Genomic DNA, 14598 nt, shown 5'->3' with positions numbered 1-14598 from the left:
GTCCTTGGGAGGGTTTGGAGTTTCTAGGGGAGATTTGGGTGGGTCCATGGGAAGACTGGGGGACTCTGTCAGTGGGATCCCAGCTCTCTGCCACTTTGACCACCCCGAGGGCATCCCAAACCACATGGGGACCCCCTCGACCGCCAGGTCCCTTCTAGGATGCCCAGAACCACACCAGCCTCCCCCCACCCCACACCTTTCCCCGGGGATCCCGAACAACCTCTGAGATACTCAAAACCACCCCAGTGACCCTGCCCCCCAGAACTCTCTGGGCATCTCCCAGCACCCCCAGACCCCTCCAGGGACCCCCATTTATACTGCAGGGCCTCCCTCAGCGCCTCCAGAGCCCCCCAACCCCTCCGCCACGCCCAAAGCCCTCCCGCGGACCCCTCCCCGCTCCCGCCGCACTCGGGGGGCGCCTTCCCCCGCCTCCCATTGGCCGCAGCGCCCGTCCGTCTCCATCCTGAACCAATCAGCGCCCGAGCTCGGAGCGCTGGGGCGAAACAAAACGAGAGGGCGGGCGATGGAGCGGGCGAGGCCTGAGGGGTCCGGAGGGGTCCGAGGGGGGAATTTGGGGATCTCGGGAGGGGACCCGCGTCACTTCCCGCATTCCTCCCGCTGAGGCTCAGCCTGGAGCAGCGAACGGAGCGTCCGGTGCAAAGGAGGTGGGAGAGCAGCCCGTCCTCAAGCGCTCCTCGGGATCCCCAAGTGCCCCCTGGAGGCCCCAGTCTGCTCCCCCGTTCCCTCAGTGTTGTCCCGGACTCCAAGTGCTCCCCAGAGCCCCAAAGTGTCTGCCAATTCCCTCCCTTGCACCAGCGTTCTCCAAGAGCGCCTCGAGGACCCCCCAGCTAGCCCACCCGATCCCAGCTGATGCCCCGGACCCGCCATTCTGCCCAAAAGTGCGTCCCGCAGCCCCTCAAATTCCTCCCGAGCCAGCCAGCCCCGCGGGGTCAGTGCAGGGTCGGCATTTCGGGGATACTCGCCCCTCCCCAAGCCAGGCCAGCTCAGGCCCCGCCCCCGCGGGCCTGGCTTGTGGGCACGTGACTCCCGTGAGGCCCCACAGCCAATCAGGAGCAGTGCATGTGATGCCCTACAGGGGGCGCCATGGCACGAGCCACTGGGTGAGGACCCAGAGGAGCCTATGAGGGCCATAAGCGTTGCTTGAGGGCCATGGGGTCACTTGTGGGCAAGGAGCCCACTTGAGGGCCATGGGGTCACTTGTGGGTCATCGGATCATCTGAGAGTCATGGAGGTCACTTGTCAGCCAGGGAGTCACTAGAAGGCTGGGGGCTACTCAGGGTCATGAGGCACCTTTGTGGGGCTGGGGGGCATTTGTTGGTCAGAGGGGTTACAGGTGGTCCTGGATGTGCCCTTGTGGGCTAAGGTGGTCATTTGTAGGCCAGGGGCAGTCACTTGTGGGGCAGGGGTCACTTGAGGGCCTGAGGGGGCACTTGTGGGTTGGGGAGACACTTCTGGCTCAGAAAGTCCCTTGTGGGGCTTGGGGAACACTTGTGGGACTGTCACCCCCCGTGACATGCAGCCCCCCAGGCCCTCTTGGAGACCTCCTCCTCCTCTGGATGCTGCAATGCCACTGCTGAGATGTAAGTGGACGCCTTCAGTAGGACATCCCCACCCCCAAATTTCAGAGCTCTGCCCCTGTGCCTCCCCCAAGTCCCCCTAACTCCCCATTTGCTCTCCCTTCCCTCCCCCAAGGCCATCGAGACCCTCTTGGAATGCCCACCTGGGCACCCCCAGCCCATGGTGGGACCAATAAAGCAATGATGCCCAAAATTGCACCAGGAAGGTGGGGAGACCCCCAAAAATCCCTCTCTTACCTCCCCCACCTTTGGGATTGCCCCCAATCCCTTCTGCCTCCAAATGTCCCCAAGAGCATTTGGGGGCTTCTGGGAGCTCAAAAGCGGCTGTTGGTGGGGTGCTGGTGTCTCTAGGGGTCCATGGGGGTGTTTGGAGGGGCTCTGGGGCTGAGGAAGGGATTTGGGGGGTTGTATGGGGAGTACTGGAAATAAGAAGTGGTTGGGAGTGCACTGGGTGTCTCTAAAGGATCTAGAAGAGGCCTGTGGGACTTTTGGGGAGACTCTAGGGGTTTTGAGAAAAATCTGTGGAAGGTATTGGGGGTCCAGGTAGGGCTTTGGGAGATCTTTAACGGTCCGTGGGTCTGTGGGACGTTTTGGAGGGCCCGGGACAGCGTCGGGAGATCTGTGGGGACTAGGAAGTCTATAGGGGCACCTCGGGGTTTATTGGGCATATCGGGACGGGGAACCCCCAAACCCGCGGGAATGGGGCTACCTGTCTTCTTCACCTTCACACGGCCGAGGTGGCGCCGGGGGGTTCTGGTGTCCCTCCGCCCCTGAGGGTGCTGGGGGGGGTCATGGGGGCATCAGAAGCTCCCCCTGAGTCCCCCAAAATCCCTCGTGCCCCCCGCCTCCCATTGTCCGCTGGTTCCGGCCAGTTTATTCACTTCCTGGACTACAACTCCCGAAAGACCGCGGGGCCCCGTAGGACGCCCATGGAGCCGGGACTGCGGTTCCCGTCATGCCCCGCGGCCCGTGAGGGTCCCCTCAGAGCCGGGACTGTCCCCCAAGTACCGTCCCAGCTGCTCCCCAAGTGCTTCCCTGAACCCTAAGTGCCCCCCGGGGCCCCGTAAGCACCCCCAGTTTCCCTCTCCTGCCCCTCAAGTGCCCCTCAGGGTCCCGAAGTCCGCCCGCCGCCCGTCCCCTACTTGTCCCCAAAACGCCCCCTGTGTGTCCCCTCGGACCCCCAAGTCCTCTCCAACTGCCTCCGCGCCCCCTAAGCGCCCCTCCAGACCCTTTAATGGTCCCTCAAGCACACCCAGCTGGTCTCCAAGCGCCCCTCGAGTGTCTCCTGGGAATTGGCGCGATGACAACAACGTAGAGAAAGACCCTGATACTATCACAGTATCAGCAACAGTTCAGCCTTTAATTAAACTTTGAATCAAAACTGCAATTGCCGATGTGGAGAATGGACAGGCCCCCGCACTTTTTCATGCAACTGCCGTGGTCTCTCTTGGACCCAGGAAAATTGCAGGAAAAACCTTCCTGCATGTTGCGCACATCAAAATTTCATGGGAATCAGGAATGGAGTCTGTGTGGTGAACTTCCCTGACAGGGGGAGATAAATCCTGTCAGATGAAGAACAGGCCGAGAGGACTTTGGCGACCTGGAGTACACACTCCTGTAGCCCACCCTCCTCCAAACCCCAGAAACCCCCTCCATCCCCTACAGACTCCCCAGTAGATCCCAAATACCCTCAGCATCCCCTCAAAATGCTCCATAGCTGCCCCTCCGTGAACACCCTATAAACCCTGAGGGTCCTCCCAAACCTCCCTCTACAACTTCCTGAGGCCCTCGAAAATAACCCATAGATCTGCCCAAACCCCCAGCACTCCCCTGCACCCCCAGAAGGGACTAGCCCAGGTGGCCACAACAGTGTCAGGAACTGCCTGAGCCGCTCTTTGGGCTGATATGTATGTAGGTGTAAATCTTATAGAGAGATAAAATATAATATAGAAAGGGGCCTCCAGGAGAGCTGGGGAGGGTCTTTGTCAGGGGACAGGATGAAGGGTGAGGGTTTTCACCTGCCATAGGGCAGGGTTAGATGGGATATTGGGAAGAAATTCCTCCCTGTGACGGTGGTGAGACCCTGTCAATGGTTGTCCGGAGAAGCTGCAGCTGCTCCATCCCTGGAAGTGTCCGAGGCCATGTTGGACAGGGCTTGGAGCAACCTGGGATAGTGGAAGATGTCCCTGCCTATGGCAGGGGGTGGATTGAGATGACCTTTAAAGTCCCTTCCAACCCAAACCAGCCTGGGATTCTAAAAGTGGGGGAGGTTTGGGGTAGGCAACCTTGGCTGACCCCAGGTGCCCCCCCCAGGCTGCTCCATCACTCATGTTTCAAGAAGAGACAGCAAGAGAAAACCTGATGAGAAAGATCCTGGGGGAGATGGGTTGACGGGGGTGTGAGTCTCTCAGGAACTGCTCCAGCCCTTTTCAGTCCCTCAGGTGGAGGCACTTGGGCCATGATTCCTACCCAATAGTCATCCCAGTGGGGGAGAAGGCAGGTTCAGCCTCTTGATTCAGACTGTCCTGATCCCTCTGCTGAGCCTTTCTGCTCTCCAGCAGATCCACACTCCCACACAAGTCGGTGTCATTTGTCAACTTAGTTTGACTTCCACTTAATCCCCTCATCCACATCATCAATAAAGATGTTGAACAGGACTGGACCCAGCACTGACTCCTGGGGTCACCCACAAGTAATGGGTGCTATGGAGAGAGTGGCAGCTTCAGACAAGCCCTGTCTTAAGCTAAGATTTTTAGGTACAGCTTGAATTAGGTGGCCTGCACCTAAAGCACTCTGGCTTGCAAGTTCTCAGCGTGGCAGATCAGGTCTATTATGAAATTAGTTATTTATTGAATAGACAGGAGATAACAGATAAAAGGTCTTGAGCAGAGTTACTTACTACGTGGTATAAATCAAAAGAACTACTAGTAGATTACATAAAATGGTGCACCACATTAAGGTACCTATATCAAAGCTAGGTGTTGCAGTGTGATGCCATAGTTTGTCTCAGATATCCCAGTCCTTTCCCAGGTGCCAATCACCTCTCCTTCCCCCCACCCTGACCCCTGCTGAGTGCTGTCTGTCAATCCTGGCATTCCAGAAGGGTGTTGAGTGATTGGCAGAGTTCAAAAGATGCTCTTCATCCCTGGGAGCCATTGGCCCATCCAGGTGTCCCTTTTCACCTGAGACCTGCCCACCCTGCACCTGGTTGGTGGGATCCCTACCCCTTCCCTCTCCCTAGGGTTAAAAAAGCCAGCAACCACACGGTTCGGGAGGTTCTGTTAGAGCTGCTACGGGATTCAGAGGCATGTGGGCCAGAATAAAGCTCTGGATTGGAACCCTCTAGCAGACCCTGACTCCTTTTCCTTCACCTCGCCTTAAAGCTTCTCTCACAGAGGCAAACCGGAGCTCCGGCATGTCTCTAGTGCCCAGCTGCAGTATCCAGCATAGCCAGAGGTGTCTCTGAGGTGAAAACACCGCAGTTGCCGCCTTTTGGTCAAGCAGCAGAGGCCAGTCAAGCCTAGACGTGTCTGGCTATATTGGTAAATATTCCAATAGCTAGGAAAGAAATAGTAGAGATTAGGAGTCAATGTAACTTACCACCAAACTGGCACAGAGTATGCATGGAGTCCTTTCACTCAACCCTCGAGAGAGGAAGCACAAAACCAGCATCCACACTTTAGGGGGAAAAGCCCCACATATTTCCAGGGAATGTGCAGAAGGCTTCTACTTTGTGAAAGTTTAGTGTAGCTTTAATAGATTTTGAAGTTAAGTGCCTCTCAGAAATTCCAGTTTATTTTTCCACAATCTTGCTTGGACAGCAAGATGTTTATTGTCAGCTAGAAGTGTCACTTCCATGGCACCCAAATAAACACGAGACAAGTGGTCTTGAGTGATTTATTTCACCAATTAGCAAGCTCTTGTGGCAGGCAACATGTCCTGCTGCACTGGCCCCACCTGGATTTAGTTCCATTCCTCACCACTCTCTGGGCTTGGGCATCAGCCAGTTTTCCATCCAGCAAACAGTTCCCCTGTCCAATCCATGAGCAGCCAGCTTCTCCAGTGTCAAAGGCTTTACTGATGGCTATAAATATACATCCACTGCCCCTCCCTCACCTACTGAGTGGGTCATTCTGTCACCGCCTGCAGACCCTTGGCCTGGGCGGGAACGACCTGCGGCCCTTGGCAGCCGTGGCATTCCAGGGCCTCCCGCGGCTTTGCCGGCTTTACCTGGACCGCAAGCGGCTGCTGGAGGTGAGCGTGGCCGCATTGCAGCCGGTGCAGGTGGCACTGGGCGTGCTGGAGCTGCGTGCCAATGCGCTGCGCTACCTGAGCCGACACCTGCGGCAGCTGCCGCCTTTCCGCCGCCTGTGCAACCTCTGTGACCTGGAGCTGCAGGTGCAGCAGCCGTATGGGATGCGTGTGGTCCCACAACGCTTCTTCCAGGGCCTCGTTGCCCTGCGCTCGCTCTGCCTGTCTCAGAACTCGCTCTCGGCCATCCCTGCCGATGCCTTCCATGACCTGGCACAGCTGCAGTGCTGCAGCCTGAATAGCTGCCAGTAAAGTCCAGGGTAAAGAAGCAAAAAGGGCCTTTGCCAAATACCGACAGATGTTGAATTCAGCTGTGTGGTAACATATTCGGGTCCCGGGCACACACACACGGAGGGTCCAGGTTTCTGTCTCCCCAGGGGCCCGGGGTCACCCTGGTCTCGTGGCAGTACAAAGATAACGGCCCATCGGGGAATAGGGAGGAAGTGGCTCAGGGATGCAGGAACAGACATAGGAACGGGCCAAGGAGCCAATGGGGTCTTACCGGCTGTTTGAGGGAAGCTTCTTGTGTTTCCCCAACCCAGGGCATGCCCCAGGGTCTCCACTGCAGTACCTGATGCTGGCTGGCAGCAGCGGCGGGATGGGCCACCTGCCCACTGCCATCTTCAACAACCTGAGCCAGCCCTGCAGCCTGAGCCTGGAGAGTGCAGGACTGCGCAGCCTCGGCCCTGAGGTCTTCCGCAAGCTGACACGACTGAAGGAGCTGCGCCCGGCCAAGAAGCAGCTGCGCACATGGGATGTGACTCTGGCCATGGATTTGCTGCTTTAAAATGTTTTACTTTCCATAAGCTGTCTGGGCTGTGTTATGCAAGAGTTCATTGTTTCACCTTTTATAAATACACAGATTATGATGATGCTACTTATTAATTTCCCTTGCAGCACATCTGGAAGACAGATACTTTCTCTCCAGACTAACTTGTGCAGAATTTACACTTCCCTTGCTCATAATTTTCCTTTGCTGGGCTACTCCCAGTGAACATCACCAAATCCCACCAGACCAGTCTTGACTGCATTAAAATAAAATTAAACTCTCAATGTTATTTTTCTCTAGGATTTTAAGGTTTATAAATCCCCTGTTCTGAAGTGATATGAGGTGTGGCAGGCAAGACCTAAAGGGTTTAGAGAAAAAACAGCATTTTTCATATGTTTTTTATGAAAAATAAAATATTTTCACTCAGACATTGCAGGCTCTCCCTGCTGCTGCAGCGTTTGGGGAGGGAATCTGGGGACGTCCAACAGGTCCTGACACCTCATTTTTCCTTAAGTGAAGGTTCTGAAATGGCAAAGGAAAACATTAGAAGCTGAGGAAAACTACCCAAATAGTGGTTGCTGAGGCTCTTGCCTGTGTTTTGGGCAATGAAAAAACAGTTGGGGTTAGAAGGGCCTCTGGAGATCAGCCAAAAAAATATCCTGGTCTGGCACAATCACCTCACCTCAGAATGGTTTGGGACCTCAAAGCGTTTGGGAGGTGAAACCTATTTTGTGTCCCTGAAGGGATGGATGGAGTTTTCTCCAGATTTGAGTTTAAAGGAAACAGAACTGTGAGTGTTTGTGAAAAACACATTCACTCTCTTGTGAAAATTTTAGAAGTTTCATAAAGGACAATAAGGGACAAGGACCATAGAGCAAAGGTTATTATGGCCGAGTGCATCTTGGCACTCAGCCAAGACCACACTGTCACCTTTAGGGATACCCCTTAAATATCTTTTCCCTTACATCAGCCTGTTGCATATTCATAGACTCCTATGTATATCCAATAACTAGTTGACATTTTCCAGGAACTATTTTACATGGCCCCTCCTTTGGTCCACCTTTTTAGAGCATGTGTGTTTCTTGCTGTGATTTTGACTGCTTCTAATCACTTCCAGTTTGGGCCTTGGTCCATGCTTTCTTCAGATGGTGAGTTCTGATAGTTGGCATATCTGTAGAATGTGTCCTCATCCTGTGTTCATTGGATGTTATCCCATCCAAGCAGGCATTTTAACACAAGCACCGCTCTTTCACTACTGTGTCTAAGCTTAATTGACAGTAGAAATACAAACGATATCTTTATAACAAAGTTATTGTAACATCACACGTATCAAATCCATTTTAATATTTGCAAAAAGCTAATATTATCATTTGCCTCTATAGCAGTGTTGCACTGCTCTCAGCTGGTTTTTGTTCTCTCAGCCCTGTGGGATGTGGCAGGACAGGTGAGGTTCTTCCCTGCCCACCACTCCCTCAGCCCACCTGCTGAGTCCTTCTGAAAGGCTGCCAAGGGAGCGACCCACTTCACTCCCCTCATCCATCCGGGAACTCTTCCCCTCATGGAAGGCAATTCGATCGGTTCCGTGCTCTAATTTTATGGAGTCCAGTGGCGAACCTTCTCCCTGCCTTCCTCCTGGTTTATCTCATGCGCCTTTTCCTGGTTTATTCTCTGTTGCTCTGTCCTGCTCCCTGTGCCGTGAGTGTCAGATGGGGTGGGGGGCGGGGGGAAATTGTCAGGAGACAAAGACCACTCACCCCTGAAGTGGCTGCCAGAACTCCTGTGCCACGCCAGGAATGGGGAACGGCCTCGGTGTGGGGATTTACCAGAGGCAGAACCTTTAGAGCCACTTGCTCTAAAGTAGCAGACATAAGCCACGACAGGGAGCAGGCAGAAGAGAAGGGAGGAGGCTGTCTTGAGGTTCCAGAAGGAACAGTTTATTCCAGGGGAAGGGAGCGGGACAAAAAGCCCCGAACTCTCTTGTGCAAGGGGTTTGGTACAGATACAAGTCAGAGGGAGGATACAAACAGCTAACCAACAGGGAATCCTCAGCGGAGGAGTGAGGGAATTACTCAAGTGTCTGGGGCCCATTGGGCTAGGAGGGTGGAGAAGATGGGTCACATGGGCCAGTGGGGCTTGGAGGAGTAGGGGAATTCCAAAGGGGTGTTGCAGGACAGGGACTGGCCTGAGCTTAAAGAGGCAGGGAAGGTTCGGGAATCAAGGGCGGGGTTGCCTTGACAGGTAAGGAAAGAGCTGGAACAAGAGGTGGGGAATGGCATGAGGGACAGCTTTGAGGGAGGGTAAAACCCAGGGGTAAAGCAGCTCGGGGGAACATGGGGGTACAACAGAACAAACCACTTAACAAGGAATCAATAAAATAAATTCAAACTGCTACAACCCCAATGTTCATGTGGCAACAGAGAGCTTTATTTCCCAAGCCCTTGTTTATACAGGGCATTTGAAAAATCCCATCTGGACACTTTCATAGGTCAGAACTATATGCCCCTTCAGGTCCTGGCCAAGGAAATGCCTGCAGCCTTGGGAGAGATGTGACTGGGCGAGGCCCCTGTCAGTCAAACCAGGGGCTGGTTGGTTTGTCTGTCACAAACCAGCTAAAATATGGTAACACTGTGCCATCATTCATCCCTGTGCCATCTCTCCTCTCTGTATCCCTCTGTCCTGCTCACTGTCATTCCTCCCTGTAACTAGCAGAAGGAACTTTCCCCCAGTTGTCCGTGTGCCGTCATCACTTGAGAATTGCTCCTGCTTTCGCAGAATCACAAAATCCGTTTGGTTGGAAGGGTCCAGTGGATCATCTGGTTCAACCTTCCTGCTCAGGCAGGATCATCCCTGGGCACATGGCACAGGACTGTGCCCAGACCTACACTCCCCTGTAGATCCAGATGAGGTTCAGTGGACACAAACCATGTGATGGAAGTTCCTACTGAGATGCCATCACCATATACCAACTCATTGGCAGTGATGTCATGGAAAGGAGAACAAAGAGTTGATAATTTGGTTACCAAACTCTCACAATACGAAGCAAGTATCTTTTCCACCCTATGGGCCTGCATCTTGTCTGTGGAAAAGACCTCCAGCGACTGAAAGAAGTGCCCTATGCCCCACTAGCATAGACTGGACTCTATAGGGGGCAAGTGCCCCCTGCTCAAGAGAGAGGGGCACACCACAAGGTAACCTGTGGTTTTACTTGCCTGGCCATGGTGAAGACATACGGAAGTGGGATGGAAAAGCCACCTCTGCTCTGGCAGCACAGGTATGTGAGTTGAGAGGAAAAATTCACCACCACAACAAACTCTTCAAGGAAAAATGCCACTCAGTTCCCACTGGGCAAGTCCTCAGGCAGAAGTGAAGGGCTGAGGTTCCTTCTGACCCTCTGGAAGGGACCTCCAGGTCATATTTACAAGAAGTGAGCACCAAGTACCATGATCAGAGCTAGAGGGGACCTGGCTCCAGGCAGGTGTGGGGAAAGGACAGTGGGGTCAGTTGGACTGTGTGGATCCATGGCCTGGCACAGCAGAGCCACAGGAGCACAAGGCTTTCGTTGACACCGGTGCACAATGTACCCTCATGCCAACAAACAGGGGCAGAATGCATCTCTGATTCATGCATCTCTGGGATGGCAGGGGATCCAAACAGGGACTGTACTGGAAGCTGAAGTGCTCCTGACTGGGCATGAGTGGCAGAAAAATGCCATTGTCACTGGCCTAGAGGCTCCATGTATCCCTGGCACAGATCACCTCAGGAGAGGTATTTCAAGGACCCGGGAGGACACCATTGGGCTTTGGGAGAGCTGCTGTGGAGACAGAAGAAATTAAGACAGCTGAATCCCTTGCTTGGTCTTTCAGAGGACCCTTCTTCTGTGGGAGTGCTGAGGCAGTTGAAGAACAGCAGGCACTGATAGCCAGCACAACAGTGTCCCATTGGCAACACGGCACCGACTGGGACTTCAGCACCCATGGCACAGATGGGAAAACCAGGGCACTGGGAACAGCCAGGGCTCGGGAAAGGCAGGTACTGCCTGACTCACCTGATCTCCTGCTGTGCCCAGGTGACCCTGCTGGGTGTTGGACACGTGTGGGTGTGTCTGTCTGCAGCTCAGCAAAGCCTTTGGCACTGCCTCCATCTCCCTGCCTCTCCTGGAGCACCTGCAGCTTGCGGCTGGGACAGGTGCCTCTGGCTGGGAACACCTGGCTGGTGTCCAGGCCAAGGAGGAGTGGGAATGGGGCCACAGCCAGCTGGGGCTGGGCACTGCTGGGGTTCCCCAGGGCTCAGTGTTGGGGCCGGTCCTGTTCAACATCTGGCCTGGGTGGACAACTAGGGGCAACCGGGAGGTTTGATGGGGTCAAATAAGGAGTGTGGTGGGAAAACTACTGGGAAAACTGTGGGTTAACTGGGAGGTCTGCGAGGCTATGCCCTCAAGAAACCCCAAAGCCCACCATGGGTTCATTAATGCCCCAATCTGCTGCTCCCAGTGGATTTCATGGACAGTTGTAATCGTTGACTGACCCCCACTGGGTACTGGGAGGCGCAGGGAGCTACTGGGACCATGTTTGGAGCCAACTGAAGACACACTGGGAGCAAATGGAAAATGCTGGAACCATGTTGGGGGTACTGGGACCATAACTGGAGCAACTAAGATCCTACAGGAGGGGACAGCTGGAACCACGCTGGGTTCATAGTGGAACTGTCTGGAACCACACTGGGGTGCAACTGGTATCATACTGGGAGGGACTGGGATCATAGTGGGGTCATTCTAGTAGGGACAGGAATTGATTAGGACCGTTGGGGGTGTGACAGGGATCATACTCGGAATCGTTGTGATTGTCCTGGACTCACACTGGGAGTGGCTGGAAAGCACGAAAATCACACTGCAGGGGACTGGAATCATACTGGGGTCAAGCTGGGAGTAAATGGAGCCATGCAGATGACCGGGAGCAACGGGAACCGACCAGGACGAATAGAGAGCCCGTCCTGGCACCGCACGGGGACGGGAACTGAGAGCACCCCGGGAGCGCCAAGGCGCGGGGCGCCTGGGGGCGGGGCCATGCAGAGTTATGCTAATGAGCCCTCGGGGGCGCGGCACCATCGAGTCGCGGAGTGCGGCGGCGCGGGGCGGTCGCGCGCCCCGATAGGCGCGCGGCGGGAGGTGACGTCAGGAGCGCGGAGGGACATTTGAACGGCGCGGCGCGGCAGATCGCGGGAGTGCCGTGGGGACACGGACGCCTTGGTCCGTCCTGACTCTCCTTTCCGCAGCCGCCGGCTCCGCTTCTGAACTCGGCCTGACTCTGCGGTGGACTCGGCCACGCCATGCCCCGTCCCAAACCCAGCCCCCGACGGCGCGGAGCTCCCCCACCGCCCCCGCCGCCCCCGCCGCGGACACGCAGTGAGTATGGGGCGCTGGACTCCCTTTACAGACACCCTTTATGGACCCCCCACACCGAGCCCCCTTTCAGGCCCCCCTCTAGAGCACTCCTATGGACTCCCTCTATTGTTGTCCTCCGCCCCTAGCCTGTGCCCTCTATATCCCTATATGCTTCCATCACCTACAGTCACTCCACACTCCCTCTCCCCTATAGCCCGCCTACCCCCATACTCCCTGTCCCCTATTGCTCCCCTATATCGGCCATCACTGTAGCTCTCTATAGATCCTTTACACCCACAATGTCCCCACAGACCCTTACAGATCCCTTACAACCCCCACAGCTTCCCCCTTTCCCCCCGGCGCCTGTAGCCCCCCCCATAGATCCCCGGTAGCCCCCTGTGTTCTGCCAGGTCCTATAGATCTCCTGTTCCCCCCGCGTTCCTTCAGAGCTCCCCGTCTGTGCCCCGCAGACTAAATAGATCCCCTAAAGCCCCCACACGCCCCGTTGTGATGCCCCCGCAGGGCGCCGCCCAGGCCAGCGGGCATTGCAGGAGATCCGCAAGTACCAGAGCAGCACCGGTCTGCTGCTGCGCCCCGGCCCCTTCGCCCGACTGGTGAGAACCTCCCTCATCCCGAAAATCCCCAGACAAAATCCTATTTCCCCCACAGAACCTCCCCAGCACCCACCATGGACTCCCAAACTCCCCTGAGACCACATAGATCAGCTCAGATACTCATAAAATCTACTTTGGGACCCCCAAACCCCTCCAGGGACCCCCCCCCAATTTCACCCCAGAACCTCCAACATTGTCTGGGATCTTCCAAGCCACTCTGGATCCCCTCTCCTGGGATCCCCAAATCCAGGACACCCCAGATCAACCCTTTTGGACCCTGCAACTTCCCCCAGAGCCTTCAAATCCACCCTGGGACCCTTCAGCTCCCCATAGGACTCTCCCAAACACCCACTGGAACCCTTCCAACAATCCCTAGGACCCCTTCAAATCCAACCCCAAATCCACTCTGGGACCACTGAAATACAACCTGGAACCCTCCAATCTCCCCTTGGACCCCATCCCAAAAACCCACTGAGGCCCCCCAGGGCCCCCCCTCCACCCTGTTCGAGCCCTCCCCATGTCCTTGTCCTCGCCATCCTCGTGACATGGTGGGCCTGTCCTCCCCCAACATCCTTGCATAACCCCCAATGTCATTCCGTGGTTCCAGACATCCTTTTGTCCTGCCACCTTCAGAGGCTGCATGGATTGGGTGTTCCCTGTGCCCCTCCTGCTGTGCTGGCACTGTCCCCCCCATCCCATCGGGGTGTTCCCATGTTCCCATGGCTGAGGGTGTTTTCAGGATGTTCCCAGAGTGGTATTTCCCCCTTGCCTCCCACCTGGGAAGATCCACGGGTGTCCCCATCTTGATGCTCCCACATCCCCACTCCCCAGTGTATCCCCAGGTTCCTGTCCCCTGTGTTCCTTTCCCGGGGGTGTCCCCAGGGCAGTGTCTCCAGGGTGACAATAAGGGTGTCCCCTGGCCCCTGGGATGTCTCCAGGGTGTTGCCACGGTGGTGGCCCCAGCCCGGAATGTCCCCAATGCCCCCATATCCCCTCCGTGTTGTCCCGCTGTCCCCGCACTCCCTGTGACCCCGCTGCCCCCCTGTGCTCCCCTCCCCGTGCCCTCCCTGCCGCAGGTGCGGGAGATCTGCCTGCTCTTCACCCGCGGCGTTGATTACCGCTGGCAGCGCATGGCCCTGCTGGCCCTGCAGGAGGTAGGGTCAGGGGCCCGGCCGTGGGGCAGGGGGGTCTCAGAGGGACTGGGGGGTCCTGTGGGTCCTGCAGGGGTGTCCAGGGACTTAGGGGGGTGGGGACGGGGCTGAGGGCGATCTCATGGGTGCTGGGAAGATTTCCATGGGGGCTGTGGGTGCTGGGGGTGTCTCTGGGGGGCTGGGGAGGTCCAGGAAGGTCTCTTTGGGCACTTGGATGAGGCTGAGAGGTTTGTTGGGTGTGTGTGATGGGCGCTGAGGGGGGGTCTAGGAGGGTCTCCACTGGCTGGGGGGAGGGTCTGTGGGTCCTGGGACAGGGTTCCATGGATGTTGAGAGGGTCTCTGGGTGTGGGGGGAGGGGGGAGGGTCCCTTATTCCTGGGGTCTGTTGGGGATTGAGGATGGGTCACTGGGCGTTGGTCCCCCCTTAACACATTAACAGGCACAAGGAGCTTCGGTCACCCATGGGTGGGTTTGGAGGGACCCTGCCCCCCGGGTGTGTGTTTGGGGGGGGGTCTCTAACCCCGCGGGCAGGTGTGGGGGTTGGGGCACGCTGGGGGGCTTTGGGGACCCTTCCTCAGGTTTTGGGACACAGGCAGCAGAGGCCTTCATGGTGCGGCTGTTGGAAGACTCGTACCTGTGCTCGCTGCACGCCCGCCGAGTCACCCTGTTCCCCAAGGATCTGCAGCTGGCCCGGCGCCTGCGGGGAGCCGAGGCGGGGGGCATCTGAGTGAGGACCCCTGGGGTCTGTCCTGACAATCTCACACCCATAATCTTAC

At 56.3% G+C, this 14598-nt stretch overlaps 1 protein-coding gene across 1 annotated transcript; it reads left to right on the top strand.

The window, feature by feature from the left end:
- Positions 1-12003: 12003 nt before the first annotated feature.
- LOC311156832 (histone H3-like centromeric protein A) lies at positions 12004-14549 on the top strand (the record flags this gene model as incomplete). Its single annotated transcript, XM_084211100.1, has 4 exons — positions 12004-12079; positions 12581-12672; positions 13749-13826; positions 14415-14549. The coding sequence occupies 4 exons, from the start codon at positions 12004-12006 to the stop codon at positions 14547-14549; spliced, it is 381 nt and encodes a 126-aa protein (XP_084067226.1).
- Between the last annotated feature and the right edge of the window lie 49 nt (positions 14550-14598).

Source organism: Fringilla coelebs, assembly GCF_963513975.1.
Source record: "Fringilla coelebs genome assembly, chromosome: 9".
NCBI lineage: Eukaryota > Metazoa > Chordata > Aves > Passeriformes > Fringillidae > Fringilla > Fringilla coelebs.
The sequence above is the reverse complement of the archived record's forward strand: the minus strand, read 5'-3'. Positions and strand labels throughout refer to the sequence as shown.